General features: G+C 51.0%; 1 protein-coding gene across 1 annotated transcript in view; it reads left to right on the top strand.

The window, feature by feature from the left end:
• Nucleotides 1-25,176, top strand: part of MAML3 (mastermind like transcriptional coactivator 3) — a 504,469-nt gene that overhangs the window by 473,972 nt on the left and 5,321 nt on the right. The window contains exons 3-4 of the mRNA XM_075543767.1: nucleotides 16,029-16,280; nucleotides 20,783-20,867. Of these exons, the coding sequence (XP_075399882.1) occupies nucleotides 16,029-16,280; nucleotides 20,783-20,867 (337 nt within the window). The remainder of the gene's footprint in view (nucleotides 1-16,028; nucleotides 16,281-20,782; nucleotides 20,868-25,176) is intronic.

Here is a 25,176-nt window from a genome sequence, read left to right on the forward strand (position 1 = left end):
CATTATTCTTCTTTGAGCTTCCGTATTCCGTGTCCAACTGCCACCCGTATAGGAGGCTCGGGTCAGACACACCTTAGTTTGATATTGTGAGGCTGTGAAAATCTTCCAGATGTCCATCCAATATCATATACTCCACTAAAAGCCAGTTAGTATGTTTAAGACACTGTATGCTAATCTCATAGTTAAGTAAATTTCCTCCTTTTATTTTCTTAAGTAAGGAGAACGGCAGAGAGTTCACTACAGGTTAGTAAGTAAACACCTGAGCCACTGTGTGGGACGGCAAATTGGAAAAGAGACTTTGGTTCTGTAGCAAGGCACTGTGGGATTGGGAGAGAGACAGATGTCAGCCATACCCAGAGGCAGAAGGTTAGTTGCATTGATTACAAGGTCAAGTTGTTCACTACAGATTAATAAGCAAGCTCAAGGAACCCCTTCATGCTTACCTTGCTTGTTGATCCTCCAGCAGTGGACTTTGACCAGCTGACATCCTTTTCAAACGTGTCGATCAGAGTAAATAGTGCCTCTCTACTTGGATTCCCATTTCCCTGTGGTACAGAAAGGAGTCCTGGTGACACTGAGGTTGGAGCGCTCTGCTGCTCAACACCCAAAACAGACAGCAGTTCAAACCTACCAGCCGTCGAGTCAATGCCGACACCCAATGACCTTCTAGGCAAGAGTAGAATTGCACCATGGGGCTTCGGATGCTAGAAATCCCATCATCTTCCTACAGAACCGGCGGGTGGGTGTGACCCACCAACCTTTCGGTTAGCAGTCTGAAGTTCAACCCCCTGGACTACCAGGACTCCAGCCTTAGAAACCCTTTGGGGCAGTTCTGCATTGTCCTCTAGAGTCAGGTACGGCTCCGACTCCACTCAATGGCAGTAGTTAGAGGTGCCCTGGTCCCACTACAGAGCCCTGATGTAACATTGTTCATCATTGGGCTGCTAGCCCCAGGGTTCTGGATTCAAAGTCGCCAACTGCTTCACAGGAGAAAGGGGAAACTGCCTGCTCCCGTGAAGATGTACAACCCCACAAACCCTAACCAACAGTTCTCCTAGGTTCTCTCGGGTCATTGGTCCCAGGGCAACAGGCTTGGTTTGACCAGGCCTCCCCTCTGTCCGCCTCCCCCTGCCCAACCCCCGCGACACTGCCAGTGTGACAGATGGTTCTTGGAAGGCCCCGGATACTCCCTGAGCCACAAAAGCTTTTTTAAAAAGCAAGACACAGATTTGGGGGGGGGGGGGGTTGTGTGTGTGTGTGTGTGTGTGTGTGTGTGTGTGTGTGTGTGTGTGTAGGGTAGAGAATAAAACCATTAACGGCAACCTATCCAGTCCACCCTTGATTTTATGGTCCAATCCAGGGTGAGACTGTGGTATGAGCTTACTTCCTATGTGTGGTATGTACTTGATTTCTGTATCTTGTCCATAAACCGCAGCCCTTGCTTCACGTCCCATCCAAAGCATAGTATGCACACAACTGTCCAGTCGGTTAATTGTTGGTCTGTGGGTTTTATTGGTTGGTTTTCTCTAAACTCCTTGCCATCGCCTCGATTCCAACTCATAGCAACCCTATAGGACAGGGTAGACCTGCTCCTGTGGGTTTTCCAGACTGTACCTCTTGCTGAGATTGAAAAGCCCCGTCTTTCTCCCAAGGAGCAGCTGGTGGTTTCGAAGTGCTGATTTTGTAGTTTGCAGCCCAGAGCCATTAATACTCCTTTGGGTTGGTTTTAGCTGCTCCTAAAATATTCTCTTAAAAAGAAAAATCAACCCTAAGATCGAGAAAGTGAAAAAAAAAAAAGTGAAACTGTGGAAAATGCACGGCTTCCAGGGAGAAGCAGATGCAGATGACGCCAGTTCTTGACCGTGACCCCTGAACTCATCCTGGGTTGGCAGCCTTGGGATGTCTGTGACTGCCTAGTTACCCTCCCTTATCTGAGTCCCTTAGCAGAAAATGCACTTCAGTAGGAAGCCTTTTCTTACACTGGGTGGGTGCATATTCTCCGGCAGCAGGATATCTGGGGTTCTGTCCCCAGGAAGTCTGGGAAGTGCTGGGAGTGAGGAGTCCCCTGCAGTTGTTGTTGCTAGTCGTCATGAGGCGTTCCAGCTCATAGTGACCTCATGGACACAGCACAACTCCCCCCCCCCCACCCCCGGGATTGTCTTGGCGGAAACATTTACAGAAACACACTGCCGGGTAGGTCGTTCTGCTCACACGCAGTGCTGCGTGGGTTCGAATAGCCACCCTTGCAGTTAGCTGCAGACAGCCCCACATACTACCAGGGGACGGTGCCTGGGCTCGGTGGCCACAGGCAGGGGTGGGATTCAGCCGTATCCCATCGCTTTGGCAGAACCAATACCTAATTTTTTGTTGAGTCTGGCAATCAGATTCTCACTAACTGCTGCCCAATATGACAATCGCAAATTTACATGCCTTACTCCTTGTTAACGTCCATCTGCACCACAGCAGTATTCTGCGAGCATGCTGAAATAAGCTACTTTGGGGTTTATCTTATTTTATACTTAGAACAGTGTCCTGAGGGCTGCAAGCAGGTTGTTCAGTGACTTGAATGCAGGACAGGGTAGAACTGCTCCTGTGACTTTCGGAGACTAGAACTCTTTACTGGAGTAGAAAGCCTCGTCCTCCTCCCATGGAGCCGCTCGTGGTTTTGAACTGCTGACCTTGTGTGACCACTATGCCACCAGGACTGCTCTTCACTCCCGAAGGAGTGACTAGTGGGGAGCCTTGGTGCTGCTGTTGGGTAAATGTGGGGCTGCTGAGCACAGGGCCTGTAGTTCAAACACAGCAGCTGCTCTGCGGGGGAAAGTTGAGGCTGTCTGCTCCCAGAAAGATCCACAGCCTCTGAGTTGGGCATGACTCTGGCATGGGCGTGCTGATGCAGTGGGACCCCTTTGTCCCTCTCTATGACTGCCTCAAAAAAGGAGTGGAAGATTTGCCTCGCCGGCCTTTTTATAGAGGCTTCTAGATATGAAATAAGAGCTGGTGTGCGCTGAGCCTGATCTGGAAATGAGCTTCAGGCAAAGTGGAGCCTGAAGACCTAAGTCAGAGTCTCCCGCAGGCTGCACGATGGCGACGGGGACAGGTTCAATGTCCCACTCTCCCACTCCCCAGCAAGCGTCCAGCCATTTAGATTTCATCTCCGCTTCTAGGACGTTTGGCCTCTTGGCAGGAGGAAGGAAGGAAAAGAAACTCAAGGGGACCGTTATCAGGTGGGCCGAGGTGAAAGAAACAAATGCGTGTCTCACGGAGGAGGTCACAGGACACAGAAGACAGAAGCGGGAGCGTCCATTCCTGGGTTTGCTCTCGCAGGTGCATGAGTGCCCTGAGCAGCAGGTTAGATCTCCCTGCCCGCCTCCAGCATGCATCAGCCCAGCCCTCTGGTTCAGTGTCCCGCCTCCAAACAGCAGACACATGCCAGCGAAGCAATGGTCATGCGGAGAGCTCGTCAAGGAGCTGTGTGGTTTTTAAGAGTTTCTCAGGAGGAGCCCACCCGAATCCCAGATGCAGAGGGGAGGGGGGGTGGCGGTCGTTACATGAACTTGCTAGAGGAAGATTGAACACAGGGAACTTGGGGGGAAAGGAGGGAGGAGACTATATGAAGTGACATCCTCGTAGTATTGATGTCAGGAAACCGGGGATCAATCCTTTCTGCTAAAGCAAAATACGTATCCCTTCACAAGGATACGTGGAGGTGCCCTGGTGGCATAGTGCTTACACGTTGGGTTGCTAAACGCAAGGTCAGCATTTCGAAACCACTAGCCACTCCGTGGGAGAAAGCTAAGGCTTTCTAGTCCCATAACGAGTTAGTCTCGGAAACTCACAGGGACAGTTTTTCTCCGTCTTAAGAGTTGCTATGAGTCAGCCCCAACTTGATTGCAATGAGGTTTCTTTGTTTTTGTTCTGTTTTGTTGGGAATAAATAAAAATCCCTGGAGGTATAGTGAGCATTGAGCGAGGTCAGCTGTTCAAAAGTGGCAGTCACCCCATGGAGAAAGACAAGGCTGTCTGCACCCATAAAGATTGAGCCTCAGAAACTTACAGGGGGCGGTTGTCCTCCGTCAACACAATGGCAGTGAGTGGGGCAGGGGTTTGGGACGATCAAAGCCACACATACATTTCAGCCTGCGTTGCCGCTCCCTATGTAGCAGGAAGCTTACTTTGGGGTGTAAGCCAAAGGCGGCACTTTTGAATGACAGATTTGCCTTCATAAGACTGATGAACCATTAAAGAAAGAATCAAAATGTGAGCAAAAAATGCAGGCCCCCTGGTAAAGTGTGCCATTGCTTCACCATCGTTCCCAGGGATGATGATAACAGAAAGCACTTCTGAGCCCCTGCTGTATGCCCAAGGAGTCCTGCTACCCCAGGGGGTAAGGGGTGGGGCTGCTGACCACAAGGTTGGTGGTTCAAACTCACCAGCCTCTCCTTGGGAAAAAGCTGCCTGTCCTCAGGAAGACCTACAGTCTTGGGAACGGGAGGCGCATTCTGATGAAATGCACGGAGCTGACGATACTGTGAAAAGAAAGGATCATGACTCCTTACCGCGTCCTTCATGGAGACTGCGCATGGAGTTGGAGCTGTGTTTATTGCACCACAAATGGAATTCAGAGAAGTCCCTTTGAGGCCCCTACTTCCTCTGAGAATCTTTATCCCAGTTTATCCTATCCCCAGGACTTCACGAGGCTGAAGAAAATTATACCTGAGTCACTTTCAAGTCTTGGCGTCACCAGGTATAATTTTTAAATGAAGGAGAAGAAACCCGGCAGGTTTTAGAACACAAATGCTTCTGTTCTTTTTGTTTCTTTTCTTTGTTTGCAGAGTCCTGTACTTGCGTCCTTCAGAGAATACATTAAAGAATATTAATTCCTACTGGCCCAGGAGCAATCTGATCTGATAACAGGGCTGTTTAAAGCTGTAAAATAAATAAGTTTTAAAAAGAATCGAGTGGATGCAGACTCATAGTAAGCTTAGAGGGCAGAGCAGAACTGCCCCTGTGAGTTTCCAGTACTGTAGCTCTTCATGGGAGTAGAAAAATCCTGTCTCTCTTCTAGAAAACTCCTGGTGGTCTTGAACTGCTGACCTTTTGGATCTCAGCCAAACTAATAACCATTTACACTACCAGGGCTGCTAAAGCTATAAAATAGATTCTATCTTTCTAATCTATTGGGTATTTCGGTGATTCTATGTTAAACCTTGGGAGAAAGTGTGTGAACATCTGTACTGGAGGATCTTTGGGGATGTAAAGCCCACAGTCAGATGGTCTTTATATCATGAACCCCCCAACACCCAAACCCCCTTCAAACGGTGAGCTCAGAGGCTAGACCTGCTTCTTGTAACAAGCTGGCGCTCAGCCCCAATCCCTACACATGTAAAGTGCCAGCTCCCATGTCTAAATGTTCTGTCCCCTTTTGCCTCTATCACTGTCCAGCTTGGAGTTACAGCCTCCTCAAACACTAGCACAACTGCCGGAGCCGTTCCTGCTCTCAGGAATGTGGGCAGCTGCAGCCGTGAGTCACATGATCACCCTGGGTTTGCCCACAGATAGGCTCAGCCTTCAGAAAACCAGCCTAGCAAGCTGACATCACCCTCCCTTTAGCAGCCTGGGGAGGGAGGGAGAGGAGAGGGTCACAGAGCAAGCAGCTCTGGAGCAGTGGCATTTCCCAGGTCACCAGGGCTGGCCTCTTCACCTAGCCCTCCTCGGAAGGCTACCCAGCGACAGGGATGCCAGGGATGCCGGACAAAGCCCTTGCCTTCCCTTCACGCCGGCGCTCCAGCACCCTGCTCTGCTCTCTCTCTCCTTCTCCTGTCTGTAGTAGTTGAGCAGAGAGCTCCACTTGGCAGCCCAGTGTTGCTCTTGTCTATAAATGGAAACATTGGCCCATCTCCCAGTATAACACAAGATAGGCCTATGCACCAGTTATGCAATCTTTGGCTTGATGACTTCATCAGAAAGGGAGGGGCAAAAGAAGAGAGAAAGGTACCATGGGATAGGGGGAGTGGAGGGGAGGTGGGCGGGGGGCATCTTAGGAGAAGAAACAAAAAATCTTTCCAGAAGCACAGCTCTAGCAGTTGAGATTCTTCTTCCTTCCTCCATCCTCACCTCCCCCCACCCATTCCCAAACCCCGCCACCCCAGTTTTTAAGTCTAGGAGAAACAAGTAGCAAACGGATGCCTAAAAAAGCCTAATTCATGGAGCATCTGACAAACCACTTGCCATCCACACAGAAACCCAGCGCTCAGCTGCTGGGCAGGCTTCCCAGCCCTGGTACCCAGGTGTGGTAGAGGCAGAGGTGGTCTTCGCCCAGCAGGGTTGGCTCTGGCCATGTCCTTGGTTCCAAGCCTAGAATGAAAGGTAACCACAGAGCAGGGTAGTGGGATGACGGGCAAAATGATCCAGGGGGGATTCAAAGAATTCTTGGAAGATGGCCAGTGGCTTGCTACGCCTTTTCAAAGGCAGAAACATAGGCTGGCCTAGTTGCTGAACCTCTTGCTAAACGCAGTGTGTGCGGGCCATGTCTAGGCCCAGACAGGGGACTTTCAACAGAGGTACATCTTAGTCCCAGTCCATGAAGCCTGGTAGCATAGTGGGTTACACGTTGGGCTGCTAACCACAAACTCAGCAGTTCAAGCCCACCAGCTACTGTGTGAGAGGAGGAGACTTTCTACTCCCATAAAGATGTACAGTCTCAAATATACCTGCAGGGTCAGTTCTACCCTGTCACATAGGGTCACTGAATGGGCATCAACTCAATGGCTGTGATCATTGTCCACTCTAGATCACAAATAACCCAAGCTCCCAATGTGGCCCGGTCCCGCTTAAATCCATTACATTTCGGCGGATTCTCACAAAAAAGCAGACCCACTGCCAGTTCCAACTCCTAAAGATCCAAAAGAAGGTTTCTGAGACCGTAAATCTTGACAAAAACAGACATCCTCATCTCTCATCTGGTGAAGTGACCTTGCGGTTAGCAGCCCAATGCTCACACATAATTGATGTTGATGACAGAAAAAGTGGAAAGAGTATACAAATTAAAAATCACTTATAGTGCCTAATACTAGTCTTCTCTTGCCAGTGGTTTAAAAAACGTTTCTCTCTTCCTCTCACTCAACTATGTGTTATAAGCTTTTTGTTGTTGTTGTTCTGTGTAATTGGATTGTCTAGGATGGCTTGAATTTTTATTGGCTGAATTTTCAGTTGTGGCATGGATGTGCCATAATTTATGTAATCAAATTCCTATTGTAGCACACTAATGAACTTTTAACCAATTTAGAGTTGCTTTGGTCGTGGAATCACTCACAACAAAGAGATCAAAAGGACTCTCTAATTTATATGACAGGCAGAGGGAAAACATAACTTTCCAACTTGTGTTTCCACTGGAGGGACCACTGGTAACTTTGTTCAAAGTGCTGATAAGGACAAATGGTATTTTTGTTGTTTTTACCCCCAAGAAAGTCCTTGAAGCCTGACCTTCCTGTGGCCGATGGCACTCTCACATCTTACACGGAACTGCCAACATGAGTCTTCTCTTTAATCCTCAGAGGAGAATCTGGCCAGTAGCTTAGGGGGGCAGCCTGTTCCCCCAAAATGAAACCAAACTTACTGCCATCTAGCCGATTCCAACTCGGAGAGACTCTTGAGGGGAGGGTGGAATGTCCCTGTGGGTTTCCGAGACTGTGGTTCTTAGGGGAGTAGAAAGCCTCCTCTTTCTCCCAGGAAGCAGCTCGTAGATTCTAATTGCTGATTTCGCAGCCCAATGCATAACCCACTATGCCCCCAGGGATCCTTCGGGCCATCAGATGGTCTCCTCCCCAGTCACACCTGGCACTTTTTGCATCGATGCTGAAGCTCATCATAGCCAATCAGCCATTTCTAATTTAGCAACTGTTTCTTCCACTGTAACTGTGGGCCTAACCCTGAGCTGGATGCCAGCAAGACTCGGAGCTTGCAAGATCTAAAGACCTTGCCGGAATGATGTCACAAAGGTATCAACCTGCCAGAAAACTACTACGACTTGGGGGCCTTTAGAAGGTTGAACCTGAACCTTGCTACCTCGATGGTGTTTCTTAGGAAAACACAGTAGGCGTGTCATCCTTTAAGGACCTTGATCCTGAGTGTGGAAAACACATGATACGGGGCCAAGGGAGACTGGGAGGCAAGCCGGAGGGCTACACCCTGCTGGGAATTTTGGCTTTCCACCACAGAGATACTGGATCTGAATCTACATTTTAAGAAGATATCCGGAAGATCCTATGCACACAGAAGACCTGCAAGAGTCTCCTGATGACCTTCAGGTTTAGTACATCTGCGTGCAAAAGCCAAGTCCAGCAGCGAGTGGAACCAGTGCAAGGCTCTGGAGGAAATACAGAAACACATGAAAACATTAACAGGGATTATTATTTTTAAGTGTTGCAAAAATATAAAGGATGGCAATTTTTCTGGCGATTTTTTTTTCATGTGTATCTTTTCAAATTCTCCCCCGTGATCGAAACCCAAACCAGGGTCGATTTGATTCTGAAATCATACTCACCCTACAGTACAAGATAGAAAGGACCCTGTGGATTTCCAAGTTGTTAAATCCTTTGGGGGCAGAAAACCTCATCTTTCTCCCGAGAATTGGCTGGTAGATTTGAACCGCCAACCTGTCTGTTAGTAGCCCAACGTGTGAGCTGCTACACCCCAAAGGCTCTAATAATTAAAGGGAAAAGAAAAAGCAGCAAAACTTTAAGAAAAGTAATAAGGGCTCTATTCTGCTCATTGAGGACTTGAGAAAGAAAACCAAATTTCAAATCATAGCCCTCGTCTGAAGGGCACATAAGGAAGCTGCAACCAGACCGCCCTCCGCAGCTCTTGCTTGTTTATGTGTTGTTTTCCCTGCAGGCATGACTGAGAGATCGTAGCAATCGTGGGCATTCTAATCACAATCTGTTTGTCTTTGGCTGGGCTGGGCCGTCACTGGGCTGGGTGCCCTGTCTACCAGGCCCCGTGGGTCCCCTATGTCTTACTCCTTGCAGGAGAACAAAGAGCTATGCCCAGCCCAGTTGGCAACTGTAGCTGGGCCCCAGGCGACTGCCATTTCAGTGATAAGCCTCCTAAATTGATAAACTCGGCCTCCCATCTCAACCGTCCTGGGAAACCAATCAAGGTACATCCTAAAGGTAGCCTTTTTCTCCAAGCTTCTTCGCTCATCTGCTGAAGGAAGGGGTGTTTGTACAGGGAAGGCCCTGTTGGGGCTGTGCTACAGAAATGCCTTGTAAACAACTCTCAGCGCCCAGGGGGAACATTTGTTCTGGAAAAAAGAATGTCTCAAAGAAGCCACCATCCTGACACCGAATCTCTGCCCTCTTGATCAACTTCAAAGGCCTTGTAAAGGGTTTCTTTTGTTTCTGGTTCTTCCTTCTGCTTATAGTCAAATGGCCTGACCAGATGCCCTTTTGTGAAATGCCAAAGTTGATACCACAGGCCCACCCCAATTTGGGGATATCAGGCAAACTATTTTTTAAAGGTGTATATATGTATACATATATATCTTTGGTGCTGTTTCATCCTTTAATTCCAATAGATTTCTACCTTCCATTCTGTGTCCATCGCCCCCCCACCCCCCCACCCCCCACCTCTGCATTGCCATCTCTTTTTACTCCAGAGGCCTCTTGGGTGGTCTGCTCAATTCAGACCAGATGCATATTAGGGTTGGTGAAAAAGCCAGAATGCCCAAGACGCCCCCACCAGCTGTGGCCACTCAGGCAAGTTACCCAGCCTCTCAGAGCCCAAGACTCTTTTTTTTCCCTTTCTAAATCCACGAAATGAGTGTAATTACACAGTTTACACCACGTAACACAGTGCTTTGAGTGTACTTAGTAGGTGTCCCTCAAGTGTGAACTGTCTTCTTCCATTGTTGTCTCTGGTCTCCCTGTAAGGAAAAACAGAGACAGGACTGAACTGCCATCCCTAGCCAACCTCTGTCCAACCTGGGGACATGGAATGATGTTCCATGCTTCCTCAGCCGTCGGCAGGGTCACACCTTCACCTTCCTGAAGGTCTCCCGAAAAACGGGGCAACGCGCTAGTCTGCGCTGCGTATGTCACTGAGCAGGGCAGCCCACCTGCAAAGGCGGGCGACCTTGAGAGAGAAATCAGAAGCAGCTCACCCTCTGGCCTGCTATAGCAACATGCACGCTTTCCAGCTCTCACCAGGGCAGAGTACAGTCAGTGCCTATCAACCAGAATGATTTGCTAACCTGCACACATCATAGTCACCTGAGGGCTCCTAAAACACCCCCAGAGGCTCTCTTTCTGTGGGCCTCAAGGTGGAGCCTGAGAATTCACATTTCTAAAGAGCTCCCAGGTGGAGAAGCCTGCTGCTACTACCAGAACTACTGAGTGTGGCCCATTATTTTCCCAAACTGGCCCGCTGAAGTAGGGGGTGGGGCGCAGGGGAGAGCGCCCTTTAGTAACTTCTTAACCATTGCTATTCAAGAGCACTGCATTAACTCTCTCATCGCCAAAACTTCCCCAGTCAGAGAGGAATTATTCAGAAGATGACTCTCCTTTGAGATGGTGGGGACTGAGCTGGGAGATCAGGCGGCTTCCCAGAGCCTCACCACCTCGTGGGGGACAGTTGTGGGGCGCTCCAAGCAGCCTCCACTGTGGGTGTTGGATCCTGGGAGACTTATGCACTTGGTCCCAGCTAATGTGATGTTCCTGAGAAACGGTGGCCTTCACCTTGGCCTTTGAAAGAGACTTCCTTCCTCCACCTGAAATCTGAACCTTGAAAAGCACCTTCTCCCAGCCAGAAAGCCTGTGGATACTGGTGAGCAGCTGGACATATCAGGCTCACGCCTCACAAACTGTCAAAATGCCTCTCAGATTGAAGTTGAGTTTTTTGTTTTCCTTTAATTATCTGACGGGTGTCAGTGCGTGGGAAAGATTTGCATGGTGGAGAATCCTTTTTCTTCTTGCTCCTCCTGCATTTACTTTTACTTTTTCCGTCTCTATCCCAACGTTCACCACCCCCCAACCCCCCATGGCATGGGCACCCCTGGCGGCCAGCCCACCGGTGTGCGCCCAGGGCCACGGGCTGCGTCTTTGTTAGTGAAGCTGGCGGGCGCAGAGGCCTCCACAGGCCCCGGGAGCCCCAGGGCTCCACTCCGGACTTCTTAGTCCGAATCCCCTAAGGGCTTGTAAGGATAGCGGCTAGAGTCCACAGGCTAAATTATACCCCAGGGGACTTTTAAAATAAAACCCTAATTTCATTCGAAATCCGAAGGCCACGCGATGGAAAAGACGAAGTCCAGGCAGAGGGGGGCGCGCAGACCCGAGGCGGGCTTTGTGAAGATGGGTGACAAGGGACCCTCCTGGGCCGCCCGTCCCGGGAGATCTGCTTCCCGCCACCCTCTCTTCCCGCTTTCCGGTCGCCACTGTCCCCCCCCCCCCGCCCCGGCCCCCGGCCCCAGCCCTTCCCCTTCCCTCCCTGTCCTCCTCTTCCCGCGCTCCCCGTCCCCACCCCCCACCCCCCCGTCGCCCTCCCCTAGGGTAACAAGAAACCAGTGTCAGCGGAGGGGGTGGGCGAGACCCCTGGAGAGGCGCGGCCACGGAGCGAGGGACTGGTTTTGTGTAAGGAGGGCCTCGAGTCACCAGGGGATTCCTGGATTGTCTCAGGCTGTCGTGTGTGATGTCCATCACGCAGTGCGAACACCATCTGCTCGGTATTATGCCCTCAGTTGCCAGGCTACCTGCTGTACGCAGTAACACTTGACTGCCCGGCTCCGCGCCGCCTGGAAGAAGGGGGAGGCGTGGGATGGGAGGGGGGGGAAGGATAGAGTCATGATTAAGCCATCTGCAAGTGAGGGGGGCTGAGGGGCGGGCTGCGGGGCGACGGCCGGGCGGACACCACCATCTGCTGGGCCAGAGAGCGAACAGCAGCTGCTCCGCCTTCCCAGACGAGGAATGCCTGAACAGGAGGCAGGCCCTGGGCATCCTGGAGCCCCTTATCGCCAGGGCCTGGCACCTTCCTCTCAGTCCCAAGAGCAGCCTTGTGATCCCCCCCTACATCCCCCCTGGTCCCCAAGGAGCCAGCAACCGCGGCCCTTCTCACCCAAACACTTTGCTTTTTCTTGAAAACACTTCAGAGAAATAAAGCTTCCCGACGCATGCACAGATTTATAAATAAACAGCTGGCTGATCTTGGGAGATATTTTTACCACAGCTGTTTGCTTTTTTTAAGTCAAAAACTGCCTCTTTGGAGGAGGAGGATGTTTTTTTTACACCTCCTACCTCTCTCTAACCTTTAGGGAAGTGCTAAGATTCCCCCTCCCTCTCCCCCCAGAGGGGACCAGATGTAAAATAGGTTTATTGGTTTTGATTCCCCGCCCTTTCTCTTGCTGAAGGATGAGGAGGAGAGGGCGGGCGGAATGGTTAGATGTAGCCAGTTGGATTTCTGAGGGGAAGAGACTGTATTAAGATTCTTGGTGGAAGGCATGGGAGGTCATTGGGCAGGGGGTGGAGTGGAGAGCAAGCCAGTAATTAAAACTAAAAATACTGCATCATCTGGCTTGAAGACATTGCCTTTCGCATGCGGAAAGCTCAAGCTGCTCCCCCCCCCCACCCCAGCTAATTGCACTCCTTAGATACAAGAGAGGGGTGCCTGCACATGCCAAAATGTGACAGGCTCTTCCTCAAGCCCTCTTAGACCCGGAGGTTGAAGGGAGCTGCGTCATGAGAAGCAGTTCATAGCCTCAGCCAGTGTCAGGAGGCTTCTTCGCCCTCTGGACTGCACACCTAAAGCTGGCCTGGGGGTGGTCCTTTCACCCACTCTTAAATGCAGCAAAGATCTCTGGGGAAATCGTAAAGGCTCATCCACCTGGAGTTGTCTGTGTTTAATCTGGAACCCAAGGCCCCAGGGTGGCAGAAATGCTTTACCCTGTCCTATTAACTTAAGGAGCCCTGGTAGTAAGGTGAGTTAAGTGCTGAACTGCTAGCCCAAAGGTGGTCAGTTCAAACCCAGCAGCCACCCTATGGCAGAAAGGGGTAACGTCTGCTCCCCTAAAGATGTACTACTGCTTCAGACACCCTACGGAGTTGTACTCTTCGGACCTCGATGGTTGCTATGAGTCAGAACCAACAGACAGCCAGGATTTCGGCTTACCAGCCTGAAGGGGAGGGCCATCCAACACCACGGAAGTCTCGACATTCGGCTAGGAAAACGCTGCCAGCCAGCTTTACCTTGTAGCCCGTGACTTGATGGCAACAGGTGCAGGGTTGGTTTGGTTTGGTTGTTTTTAATACAGAAGGTCGTTCATTAAGGATATAAGGGAGCTCCGACAAGTTTGTGGAAACATGAAATTCAAAGATAGTGGGATTTCTCTATGAACTCTGGGAAGGCCCACCCCCACTCCCCACCCCCTGCACTCAACTCAGCCCCTCCTTGCCTCCAGGGTTTCAGTTCTAAGGTGAAGAAACAGGAAGGCAAAACCTTGGTAGAGGGTCTTTGGGGACAACGTATAGCTGAGAAGTGGTGCGTGGGCTCTTCCTTTGGGGGAAAGTGTGTGTGTGTGTGTGTGTGTGTGTGTGTGTGTGTGTGTGTGTGTGTGTGTGTGTGTTGTCTTTGGGGACAATGTACAGCTGAGAAGTGATGGGCTCTTCATTTGGGGGAAAGCTGTCTGTGTGTGTTTGTGTGTGTGTGTGTGTGTGTGTGTGTGTGTGTGTAGGTTTGAAGTAGTCCTTTTGTTCTGGGAAGACAAGGGCAAAAAGTAGGAAAGAGTACCCTCATCTTAACCCCATTTGTCCTTCCCTTTCTTTCTCTGAGTGAAGGGGAAGCTGGGAAAGCAAAACCTCTCAGCTTACCAGTTCTGGGTCACATGGGACCAGAATATCTCAAAGTGCACCAAGATATGCAGGGCCAACCCCGACCAGCCCACTCATAAAACCAAGCTGAAGAAAACTTTATCTTCCCTTGGGTCTCTCTTCCTCTCCCCTCTCCCCTCCTTATCAAAACCAGACTGGATTCCATGCCAAATACACTGATATAGACAGAAAAGGAACATCTGCATATCGGAACATCTGCACATCCGTAGGTGTGCGGTTCGGTTAAGACAACTGACGTGTGCATTAAAGTGGTAAGCCATTTGTCCCTAAAAATGCCAAAACAGAAAGCAACTTCATTCCCATTGGAAAGAAGAGCTTGGCAAACAGTCAGGGACACAAGTGGAGAAGAGGGAATGTCCTGAATACGTAGACCCTCCCATGAGTCAGTCAGAAAGTTATCTTCCTGGTAGCAAACATAAAGGTTCCTGGCGTGTTTTTGAGCATAGGTTCTTTTTATTAATGTCAAAAATATTTCCTAGCTCTGGACCTAATGACTCTTGATGGCGACTGTGCAGGTTGACAAACTCTGTTGAAATTGACTTTGGTTCACTTCTGCAACAGTATTTACTCACACTGGGAAAACGGAGCAGCTCACATTTAGGGGAGACAGGCTCTACAGTCTGCCTGAGTTGCACATCGTGATGCCCCCGAGTCTGGGAGTGTTTTATGATCAAGTTCAGTGCTCCACTTCCGGTGCTTTCATGTACTAGCCTTGACACTGGGAAACTGGGCTGATGAACCTGGTCACTACTGTTGCCAGCGTGAAAGGAGTGGTAGGTGTTATTTTATGTTCAGTGGGATGTGTGCGTGCGCTTGTTTTTGTTGCCTTTGGCTAGATGGAGAAAGGGAAAAACAGGCAACCACCCATACTGCGTAGAAACGGCCTGTTGTCATGGATCCTGCCACGTCCATTGTGACTCACAGGACCCCATGCCATGGAGTAGAAGGGTCCCATTGGGGTTTCTAGGCCACACTTCTTACAAGAGCGGCTCAGCAGGTCTTTGGATTAGCAGCCAAGCTGAGCAGCAAACAGTCCTGAATGGGACTCCCCAGAGCCGGGAGGGACTCTGGGCCCTCTCATTTCTCTGTTGCCCCTTGCTGGGCTACTCCAACAGGCCCTGGTAGTGCAGACTCTGATGAACTCCAAAGCACATGGCCATGGGACGTTCAGACAGTATCTATCAGCTGTTGCCAGGTGTGCTGGACAGAACGAACAGGGCAGGGAGTGTCTGTCCTCACTGAGAAATGGGTTCTTGAGGTCACACCCTCATGCTTCTCTCATCAAGGCCTCTGCACTGATTGTCACAGACTTGCTTCTGAGGACAGCCTCCAAGCAGTGACTCAGGCTGCGTGTGATTAGGTCCTTAACCACTTTACCTTCTAGTCCCCGGGGGAACAACCCTTCAAAGTTGCCATCACTTAACGGATTGACACCCAATTATAGAATCAACAGACTTAACTCCAACCACCCACACTGAAATTACCCCAGGCACATGAGACTCAACCCTATGTTTAAAGATGTTGGCAGATGGTATCGCTTGGGTCTGTGGCACTGATTCCTAAATCTCCCCCATCAACAGCTCTTGCCATCAGATGCAAACTCGGAAGGAGGCTGCATAAAGTTGGAGGAAGAATGGCATGAAAAGATCATGGGGTTTTTCCCACAGCCTTTAGCTCTGTAGTCAAAACTCTCTGCTCAATGAGAATCCGTCCGTGGATTCCAGGGGGCTTCGGTAAATATTTCTCCTATGTGCTAATGGGAAGTCCATTCTGACCAAGGAGGCAGTAAGCGTGAGGTGAGCCCATGCTGAGGATCTCTCTTCCCTTGGAGGAATCCAGGGTGTTGGTGGACATCCCTGCCCTCCGCCGTTCCTCTGTGTTGCCTGAAGCCCACGGAGGTAGTCTCCAATTTCCCAGAGCCTTGCTCCTGCTCTGTGACTGCCCGCCTGTCAACTCTCTAGTCCACTGGGGAACAGCCAGGCATAAGGACTAAGCGAGTTGTTCTTCAGGAAATGTAATGTGTGTGTATGTGTGTGTACATGTGTACATGTGTGTCCCTTGGGACCCTCATGGTCCACAAGCTGGGCATTCCCTTCAGACAGCATGGAGGCTCCACGTCAACTCGGCCATCACTCTCTTCTTGCCTTCTCAGGAGCAGCACCCGGTGGGGCTTCCCAGGACCACAGGCCCCCTGCAGCCCCCGGTGCCCCCAGTCTCGGGCGGCATGGTCTCCGGAGCCAGCCCTGCAGGCCCCGGTTTCCTCGGCAGCCAGCCACAGGCAGCCATCATGAAGCAGATGCTCATTGATCAGCGGGCCCAGCTGATGGAGCAGCAGAAGCAGCAGTTCCTACGGGAGCAGAGGCAGCAGCAGCAGCAGCAGCAGCAGCAGCTCCTGGCTGAGCAGGTACCCCACACCTATGGCAGGACTGCATTTGTTCAGCTAGCGCTTATTCAGTGCCTGCTGCTTGGGAGGGAGGCACAGTTCGCGTCCTTCATCACTGTCCACCATGACCAGGACCACACGAGGCCCTTTCCTTTAGTTAGGCTTTTTCCTATAATGGATCATCAGTTTATTCTTATGGCATCTGCCATCCATTTGAAGGCCCGTTTGCTAGAGATGCCTTTCCGACCCAAGCCTGACCCATTTTCTTCTCATTTCTGATACAGGGGTCTACCTAACCATTATGCAGGGGCTAGGGGGACTGGGACAGCAGGCGGTAAGGGGAGGGCTGGCTCGCATTCTTCCTAAGCCCACCTATTACTAGCAGACAGCCAAAAAGGAAACTAATTCAGAGAACTCTGTTTCTTGGAAGGAAGTGGCAGGAGGAGAATTTTGCAGAATTGATCACGAACAATGGAAGTCAAACAATAGCAGAACAATGGGGCCAGCCGATCTACCTGGAAACCGGAACCGGGTCACAGAGAGGGTGCAAACTCAAGAGAAGTCCCAGCAGCATTGAAAGCAGCGCAGGAAACTCTTTGAGTTAGAGGAAGGCCTAGCACAGATAAAGCTTCCCCTAGACATCTTTGTCCTCCCTGGCCCTGTAATTCCTCCAGCTTCGAAAGAAAGCCTTCCCCGGGCGGACTGCTCTTGCAGGTTTCCCTTTACTTTGTTTTTAAAGACGCCCATGCTTGATTCAGTATCACCCCAGGGAAAATCCCTGGGCCTTCTACCAGATGTCTGTCCCTAGATGACTCCAGTGGGGCCCAGAACCCCCACCACTGCCAGGCTCTTTTATTTTGTTTAAATCATTCGATTGGGGCTCTTACAGCTCTTATCACAGTCCATTCATGCAGCCATGTGTCAAGCACACTTGTACATATGTTGCCATCATCCTTTTCAAAACTTTTCCTTTACTTTAAGGCTCATTTATTATAGGAGGCAGGAATGTGGTTACATAAGGTCCAAGGTCCCAACATACCTCTGCCTTCTTGAAGATTCCTTAGGGGATCAGAATTTTGGACTTGGACCAAGCATCCACCACATATATGCAAGATGCTGGGCGGGGCATGGGCATGCTGGGGTCCTGACAATTCAAAGCTGCCCTTAAGGGGGCACCAGTCAGTCCCACACAGACACCTTGTCTCCCCCCCCCCCCATCATGATTCACTGATGTTCTTCTTCTTCTCTTTTGCTTTTGTTCCTGAACAGCTGTGTAATTATCTCCTTTCTTGCCAAGGTCAGTCAGCCTCCTGGCAGCTATTGTACAAACAAACCTCCCTCCCTCTCGCCCTGCATAAGGTGTGTGACAAGGAGCCGTGCTAATCTCTCCCAGGCAGTGATAAATGGAGCTGCTGAGGGGAAGCCGGGCTCTGAAAAGCCTCTCTCCTCAACCAGTCCCAGGGGGACTGTAGGTGGGCCCCAAGTTCTGAGGGTGCCTTTTGATTTGTGTGCAGTGACCAAGGCACACAGGAACAACCAGGCAGCCCTCAGCCCCGATGGCCCCAGGGGCATCCCCCCCACACACCGCAGGGTGCACAGTCAGATGCTGTGAAATAGAGGGAGAAGCCTGTGAGAAGAAGAGCTACATCCAAATGACAGGTGGAGGGAACCTTCAGAGCCTAGGCCACAGAGAGAGACAGCAGCCCAGCCTGCTTGGATCGGATGAGGGAATGGGAGAGTGAGTGGAGGGGGTTCCTGAATAGCGGTGTGCGTCGAGACGGTGACGCACCAAAGGTATGTGTGACAATCCTGGGGAAATGCACACGCCCCACAGATGCGTGTGGGGACCTGTCACAAGTTGCTGGTGCTAGGGAAGGTGATGGAAGAGCTGCAGCCACGTGGGGCAGCCATCACTTGGGACCAGACCACAAGTGAATCGGAAAGACTATGTTTAAAAACTCAAGTCAGCGTAGCAACCAACTCAGGGGCTCCTGAAGAGTCAGCACTGGCTCACTCGGGCTGCCTGGGGGTCTGGAGCGTGAATGATTAAAGCACTTGGCTGCTGACCACAAGCTTGGAGGTTCAGGTTCTCCCAGAAGCACATCGGAGGAAAGGGCTGGCGAGCTACTTTAGCAAAATCAGCCAGTGGAAAATCATTGGCGCATACACACCTAGGGTGGCCACAAGTCAGCATTGTCCAAGAGGACCCCCAAGGCAGGCTCGCAACACTTCGCTGTGAGGAAGAAGATTGACCCAGCAATCCCAAGCTGATTGCTCCTCATCTCTGACAGGACTGAAAGGGTCCTAGTTCACTCCTATTGGAAGCAATGGACGCAGAGCCCCAGAGATTCCCTGAGGAAAAGCAGGCGGGTTGGGGATCGTGCCCGTGTCTGGGAACTTCAGAATGATTCTCAGTGGAGTTGGAAACCAGAGAAGGACAGGTTGAAGCAGGCTTGAGTGAGCGTTTAATGCCACCTTCTCTGCGTTTGAAGCATGCTGCCCCCCTCATTCACAGAGATCCGAAGTACTAGACATTTTAGCTCTGAAAGAAACGTGGATCGCATGATGTCCCGTCATGTCACCTATCAGGAACCTTCTGTTGATGTGGTTGGCCCTAGTGCATCACGAGCACTGGAATCTCGAACTCCAGGCTCATGATTCTGGTCTGGTTGCACCCCAAGCTATCAGGGAGGTAGGGCGGCTCATTCGTTATAAGCAGGGCAGGGAATTGTCTTATTAATATGGGAAGCTCAGCTGGGGAGAAGCTTTTAATGTTCTAGCATACTCTGTGTTGTGACTTCATTGCTGCCTAAAATATTTGCAGGGTTTGCCTATACTTTAATTAATTAATCAGCTTCAACCATTTTGTACAGAGTGGGAGCGGAGGGAACAGAAATTTACGGGGCTGCCCAGGAGCCCCCCCCCTCCAAAAAAAAACAACAAAGAAAAACAGAATTCCACGCCAGATGTGAAGAAGGGGTCAGAGTGTGTTATTTTTATCATGAACAATAAAGAGCAGACAACCTTGTTGTGTGTTCTTTACAGCCCTGGCCCGGTAAAGGTGCGCCATGAATATTCAGCAGCTGCAGGAAGGAGGTTAAGTGGGTGGCCCGGAGGTCAGGCGATGACTTGATGGCCAACCTAGAACGGAAGCCCTTTTCGGCTGCTCCGGCCTCCTCCCTTTGCACATGCAGCACGATAATGATCACAATAGCTTCCCCGTATATTGAAAACAGCACTAGAAGTGCTCAATCCCCAGGAGTGGAAGAAGAAAGGCTGCGTGCTGGCCCCCTGGCTCTCGGTATATGCGGAATCCTACTCACTTTGCTAGGGGCAGTAAATGCTGTGTGTTCTGCTGGGGGGTGGGGGGAGATGTATGTTACAGGCATACATGGGACCTCATGGGAATAAGATTAGCGTTTTTTATAGCCCTAGAAAATCCCATCTTCCTCCGGAGCATCTATTTAGGTCATTAACAATTAGCTGCTCTTCCCTTTGAGCTAAGCCCCACTGTGCGAAGGGAAGTGTGCAGACCTGCCTCCCTCCGTCAGCATTGCTCACGGTGCATGCCCATGTCCCACCAGAGCTGCCCCAGAGAGGGCAGGGCAACAGTACTCCTGGCAACCTCAGAGCGGCCCCCCCAGAGGGGATGCGCACATGGTGGTTTGTTCCCACGGTGAACTGTCGTTCCGTGGTGCGAGCGAACCATCCACGCCTCCTTCATTCAGTAAGAGCAACAAATCACACAAATACAATGAGGAACACACGAAGCCAGACGCAAAAGGTTTCTCTCCATAAAACGAGTCTCTTGGGTGCCTTGGCAGTCCATTGTCACCTCACAGGGACTCTGTGTGACAAAGTCGATCTCCCCCCTGAGAGTTTCCAAGGCGGCAACCTCTACAGAAGCTCATCTCCATCTCTCTTTCACGGAGCTACTGGGAACAGGGCATCCAATGTCCACCTTTTGAGGAGTGGCCTAGCGCTTAGCCAAGCACTCTCCCTGCCATCCAGTGGATGCCGACTCACAGCGACTCTATCGGACAGGGGAGAACTGCCCCTCTGAGTTTCCTAGGCTATAACTCTTTACACGACTAGACAGCCTCCTCTTGCTCCTGTGGGACAGCTGGTGGTTTCGAACCACTGACCTGGTCGTTTGCAGCCCAATGTGTAACCCACAGTATCACCAGGGATCCCGTTTGTCACCAGGGCGCCTTAAAACAAATCCATGTTGTTACAAGTCAGGATAGTGGTTGCCCAGGTATGAAAAGGGGGAGGCGGTGGTCCTGGGCAGAATGGACATGAGGACTTTGGGCCACCCAACTTTTCTTGCTTTGGGTGTTGGCGGCTGCCCATGTGGTGGCAGTCCATCCACCGGTACATTTCATGTCTGTGCACTTATGTGTATGCTTGTTACACTTCAAGAAAAAGTCTTCCTTAGAACTGTGAGTATATTTAACTGCTTGCTCTCTTTCTATCTCCACTTTTCCTGCTCCCGCCTTCCCCTGGGTCCTGTGTCGTTCCAGCAGCTGCAGCAATCACACTTACCTCGTCAGCACCTCCAACAGCAGCGGAACCCGTACCCGGTGCAGCAGGTCAATCAGTTTCAAGGTGAGGCCGGAGCACAGCCCCTTCCTTGTATCCCTCCCCATTGTATAGTACAGGCACGCGTGTGGCCAGCAACATTGCCTTGGGATGCCAGGTGTAGCAACATTGCCTTGGGATGCCAGGTGTAGCAACATTGCCTTGGGATGCCAGGTATAGCAACATTGCCTTGGGGTGCCAGGTGTAGCAACATTGCCTTGGGATGCCAGGTGTAGCAACATTGCCTTGGGATGCCGGGTGTAGGCCCCCTGGTAGGGTACAGAATGAATTCCTGGGGGGCGGTCTCCTTCTGAACTAGGCATCCACCTTCTGGTCTCTGGAAAGATTCTGGGGAGGGATCAGCAAGCCTGTGAGGAAACTACTGGTGACGAAGACCTGCAGAAGCAAGACCAGTCTGTCTCGGAGCGAGTATAGCCAGAGCACTTCTTAGAGGCAAGGATGGCATGACTTCATCTCACGTGCTTTAGGCATGTTGTCAGGAGAGACCAGACCCTGGAGGAGAATGGAGGATGTCATGCTGGGTAAAGTGCAGCAGTAGCGGAAGGGAGGAAGGCCCTCGGGGAGATGGATCGACACAGGAGCTGCAACAACCGGCTCCAGCAGAAGAACAAGTGTGGACGCGGCGGGCCCGGATGGAGTTCCATTCTGTTTACATAGGGTCGCTACGCGTGACAACCCACCGACAGTGCCTAACCACTGCCACACCCCAGAGCTGAAAACCATACATTGACCGGAAGGACCTGCTGCCTTCTGATGGGCCACGATCAGCCTTGTTCAACTTCTTCCACCTTGGATTCACTATAGCGCCCTTCATGCTGAGCCTTCAAAAACTGTTTACAGTTCCCAGATTTTTTTCACAGCTCCTACTTTCAGTTAAGACCCACCTTTTAAGAAACTTGGGTCTAGATCCTCCTCAAAATGGCCCCCTGAGGAAATCTCACTTGCTGGTCGAGTCAGGGCCACGAGCCAAAGCCCTCGCTTCTAAGAGCTGAAAGGGCAGATTCCCTGGATGGCAGCAGCCAATGACTTCTCTGAATGGTCAGAAGACACTCGGGGCCCTGATGCCGACTGTGCCATCTCACTGTCCCAGTCCCACTGCCCTTGAAGAGAACCCTCGGCCGGGGCCTTGGTGGCAGCGAGCAGATGACGGTGCCATGGCTTTGTGAACGTGGATGATCCCCTCACATCTCAAGCCCTGCCAGTGGCAGAGCAGAGCCCCGGAGGATCTTGTCTGGGGTGGAGGAGGACTCAGAGCCGGGCCCAGTCCCATCCGCTGGTAGCCTCCACCTTCATGGTTAAGCGCACACTCGCTAACGGAAAGTTGTGAATTGATTGAACCCCCCACCACTCTGCAGGAGAAGTGATGTGGCGATCTGCACCCCTTGAGACGAAAAACCCCCAAACCCATCTGTGACTCTTTACGGGGCTCCCCGAGGCTGTAAGCCTTTGTGGAAGCCAACTGCCCCATCGTTCTCCGGCCTGAAAAGGTCACAGTGTAGGAAACCCTGGGGGGACAGGGATACCCAACACAACAACAGGCAGCAGAAATCTTCACCCTGGTGCCCTAACTCCTCAGGTGTTACAGGAACCTTTAAGAATCTGCGAGAAGCGCCTTCTGCAGAAACATGCACCTATGTCAATACTCACAGACGTCACGTAGGCATATTCCACGAGGTGCTCGGACCTCCTGAACGCCCTCCGTAGACTGGATAGAAAATGAATCCCCATGTTGTTGTTAGGTGTCACCATAGCAACCCTGGGTACAACAGCATGAAACACGGGACGGCCCGCACTGGCGCGTCTTCAACTGGAGCTAGCTGGGGGTCCACACCCCCGCCCCCCAAGATGTGTTCTGATAGAACAGAGCCAGCATGAAGCCCAAGAGCCTGCTCTTAATAAGCAAGTTCCCAGGTGTTGCTGGTCAGGGTGCCTCCCCCCCCACCACCACCCAGAGAAAGGGAGATCTGCAAACCTGGCATCCCTCCGCTCTTCTGAGTGTTCTAGATTCATCTCACAGCCAGCAAGTCTGTCCCAACACACAGCGACCCTTCAGGACAGCACCGAACTTCGGCTGTGGGAGCTCCAGGTGTTAAGGGGATAGAGAGTCCCATCTTTCTCCCGAGGAGCGCCTGGTAGTGTCAAACTGCTGACTCGTGGTAGCCACCCAGTGTGTAACCCACTGTGCCACCAGGAGCCTCTCGGGCTCACCGCTCATTTATTTCCTTACTTTGTCCAAGAAAAGGTCGACCAAAACGGGGTCACTGCTCTGCCTTGTGAGACAGACATAGGTTTGTAGGTGTGAGTCTGAACCCTTTGGGTCCAGTTTAAAAGCCGCACACCCCTTGAGCTTTTTGTCTGGGCCCCAACCGCAGGTGATCCCACCTTGTTGGAACGCTGATGAGAAACTGGGTGTGACTAGTCTAACAGTGTTCAACCTGGCGCCTTGACAGAGCACTGAGGCGTGTTGTAGCTACACCTGAGCGTCAACCCGTGATGGATTTCAAAGATGATCATGCTTTGCTCTGTCTTCAGTATATTTTACTGACACCCTGGAGATCATGGTCGTAAACGCCTGAGAAACAAGCACGTCGATAGGCACAGCCACCCTGTCGGAGAGCGATTCTGCGAGGAAGGACTTGCATGTGGTCCCCAATGGTCTTCTCACCAATACACGATTCAGGGGTCTGAGTAACTAACTCATTCTCTCCTTGACTTCTGTGCCTCTGGTAGTGCCAAGGCCTATAGGGAAGTGCTTGTACCCACAAATCTAGTTTTCTTGTGGCTGAAAATAGAGCATAGCGCCTTCCTAGGAAATCCATGCATGTGATCGTTTCCATTTGAATATGGACGATGGTCTTCGATGCTATGATGCCAACCAGCAGACAGGAAAATTATTTTGATGTCGGCATCTCATAATAATATCTATAATTTTTTTAAGCACCAGTAATCTATCGTTTAAAAGATGTCTAACAATCAGATACAGAGCCCTTGAGGGACACAGTGGGTTACGTGTTGGGCTGCTACCAACTGCAAGGTCAGCGGTTCAAATCAGCCAGTCGCCGCACAGGAGAAAGATGAGTCTTTCCACTCCCATAAGATGTTACAATCACGGAAATCCACAGGGGCAGTCCTCCCCTGTCCTGTGAGGCTGCTGCGTGCCCAGTCCAGTGGTGGTGAGTTGAGTTTGGTTTGGCGGTGATCAGATAAAGACTTTAAGTTAATTCTTTGGGTGCCTCTGAGTTTTATTTAAGGACAGGAAGCATAAAACACTAAATAAAAAGATGCTTGTTGCTCAGGTTGGAAAGAGGCCGCTGATTTCCAAAATGCTCCTTTCTTTCCCGGAGAGTTACATCTCGACAAGGCCCTCATTTGCACACAGGAAGAATGAAGGTGGCTTGAGTTAATGTTTCACTGTCTGCTGAGGGCATGGCAGCTTCTCTGCCCCCCAAAGGGAGAGCCCCCTCTCTCGTGCACACATTGAGTCCAGTCCCTCTCCCCGTCCGTTATAAAAACGTCCAAATGCAGAAGGCTCTTTCACGTACTTCCAGCACCCTGGAGGCCTGTTTATGTATTTGGATCTATCCAATCAATCTCCGAGTCAGCGATATTTTCCCCTTAGTTTTTTAATTTATTTATAAACAACTCAACAACCCATGTCACCATAGTTGATCAGATGGGTCACGCAGTCAATACAAGTTCCGTCACGAGGTCCCCAAACCCCTCCGTAACAACATTGCAAGTTGCGCGGGACAGACAAGCAGGATGCGGGGATTTTCAAGACTTGCTTAGCAACCAGTACTCGGACAACTCTCTCTAGGGACCTGCTCCCCAGATTGTTCACGCTCCCCACAGCAGCTCTTACCTTCTGGAAGGCAGTGTGCCCCTCATCCCAAGCCCCCCAAACTTAATCATCATCAGAAAGCCCGTACTTTTCTGCCCGGAAATCAATAAGCGCATCAGAAAGACAAAACCCATGCTTAATTAGCCACCCAGGTGCCAGGCCTAACAAGGTGACTAGTCTCAGGTGGGTTCGCAGCATGGCTCCAAGCTGCATAAAATTTGCTTCTCATATCGATTGGCTCCCATGCTGCGTCCTCTCTAAATGTCCAGGAAAACAAAACAAAACCAAAAAGCTGTTTCTTGTTTCTCATAGACTTAATCTATGAGACTTAGAAAGTCCGTGTAGGAAAGTCCATTCGTGGGTGCGTGCACACACACGTGCCTTCAAAACGTCGACCGGTGTGCTGAGGGTGACGTTTCCGTTCTCTCGGCCAGTTTGGAAATTTCCTGAACATATGCAAAGAAGAACTCACCC

This window comes from Tenrec ecaudatus, chromosome 3, assembly GCF_050624435.1.
Source record: "Tenrec ecaudatus isolate mTenEca1 chromosome 3, mTenEca1.hap1, whole genome shotgun sequence".
Lineage (NCBI taxonomy): Eukaryota > Metazoa > Chordata > Mammalia > Afrosoricida > Tenrecidae > Tenrec > Tenrec ecaudatus.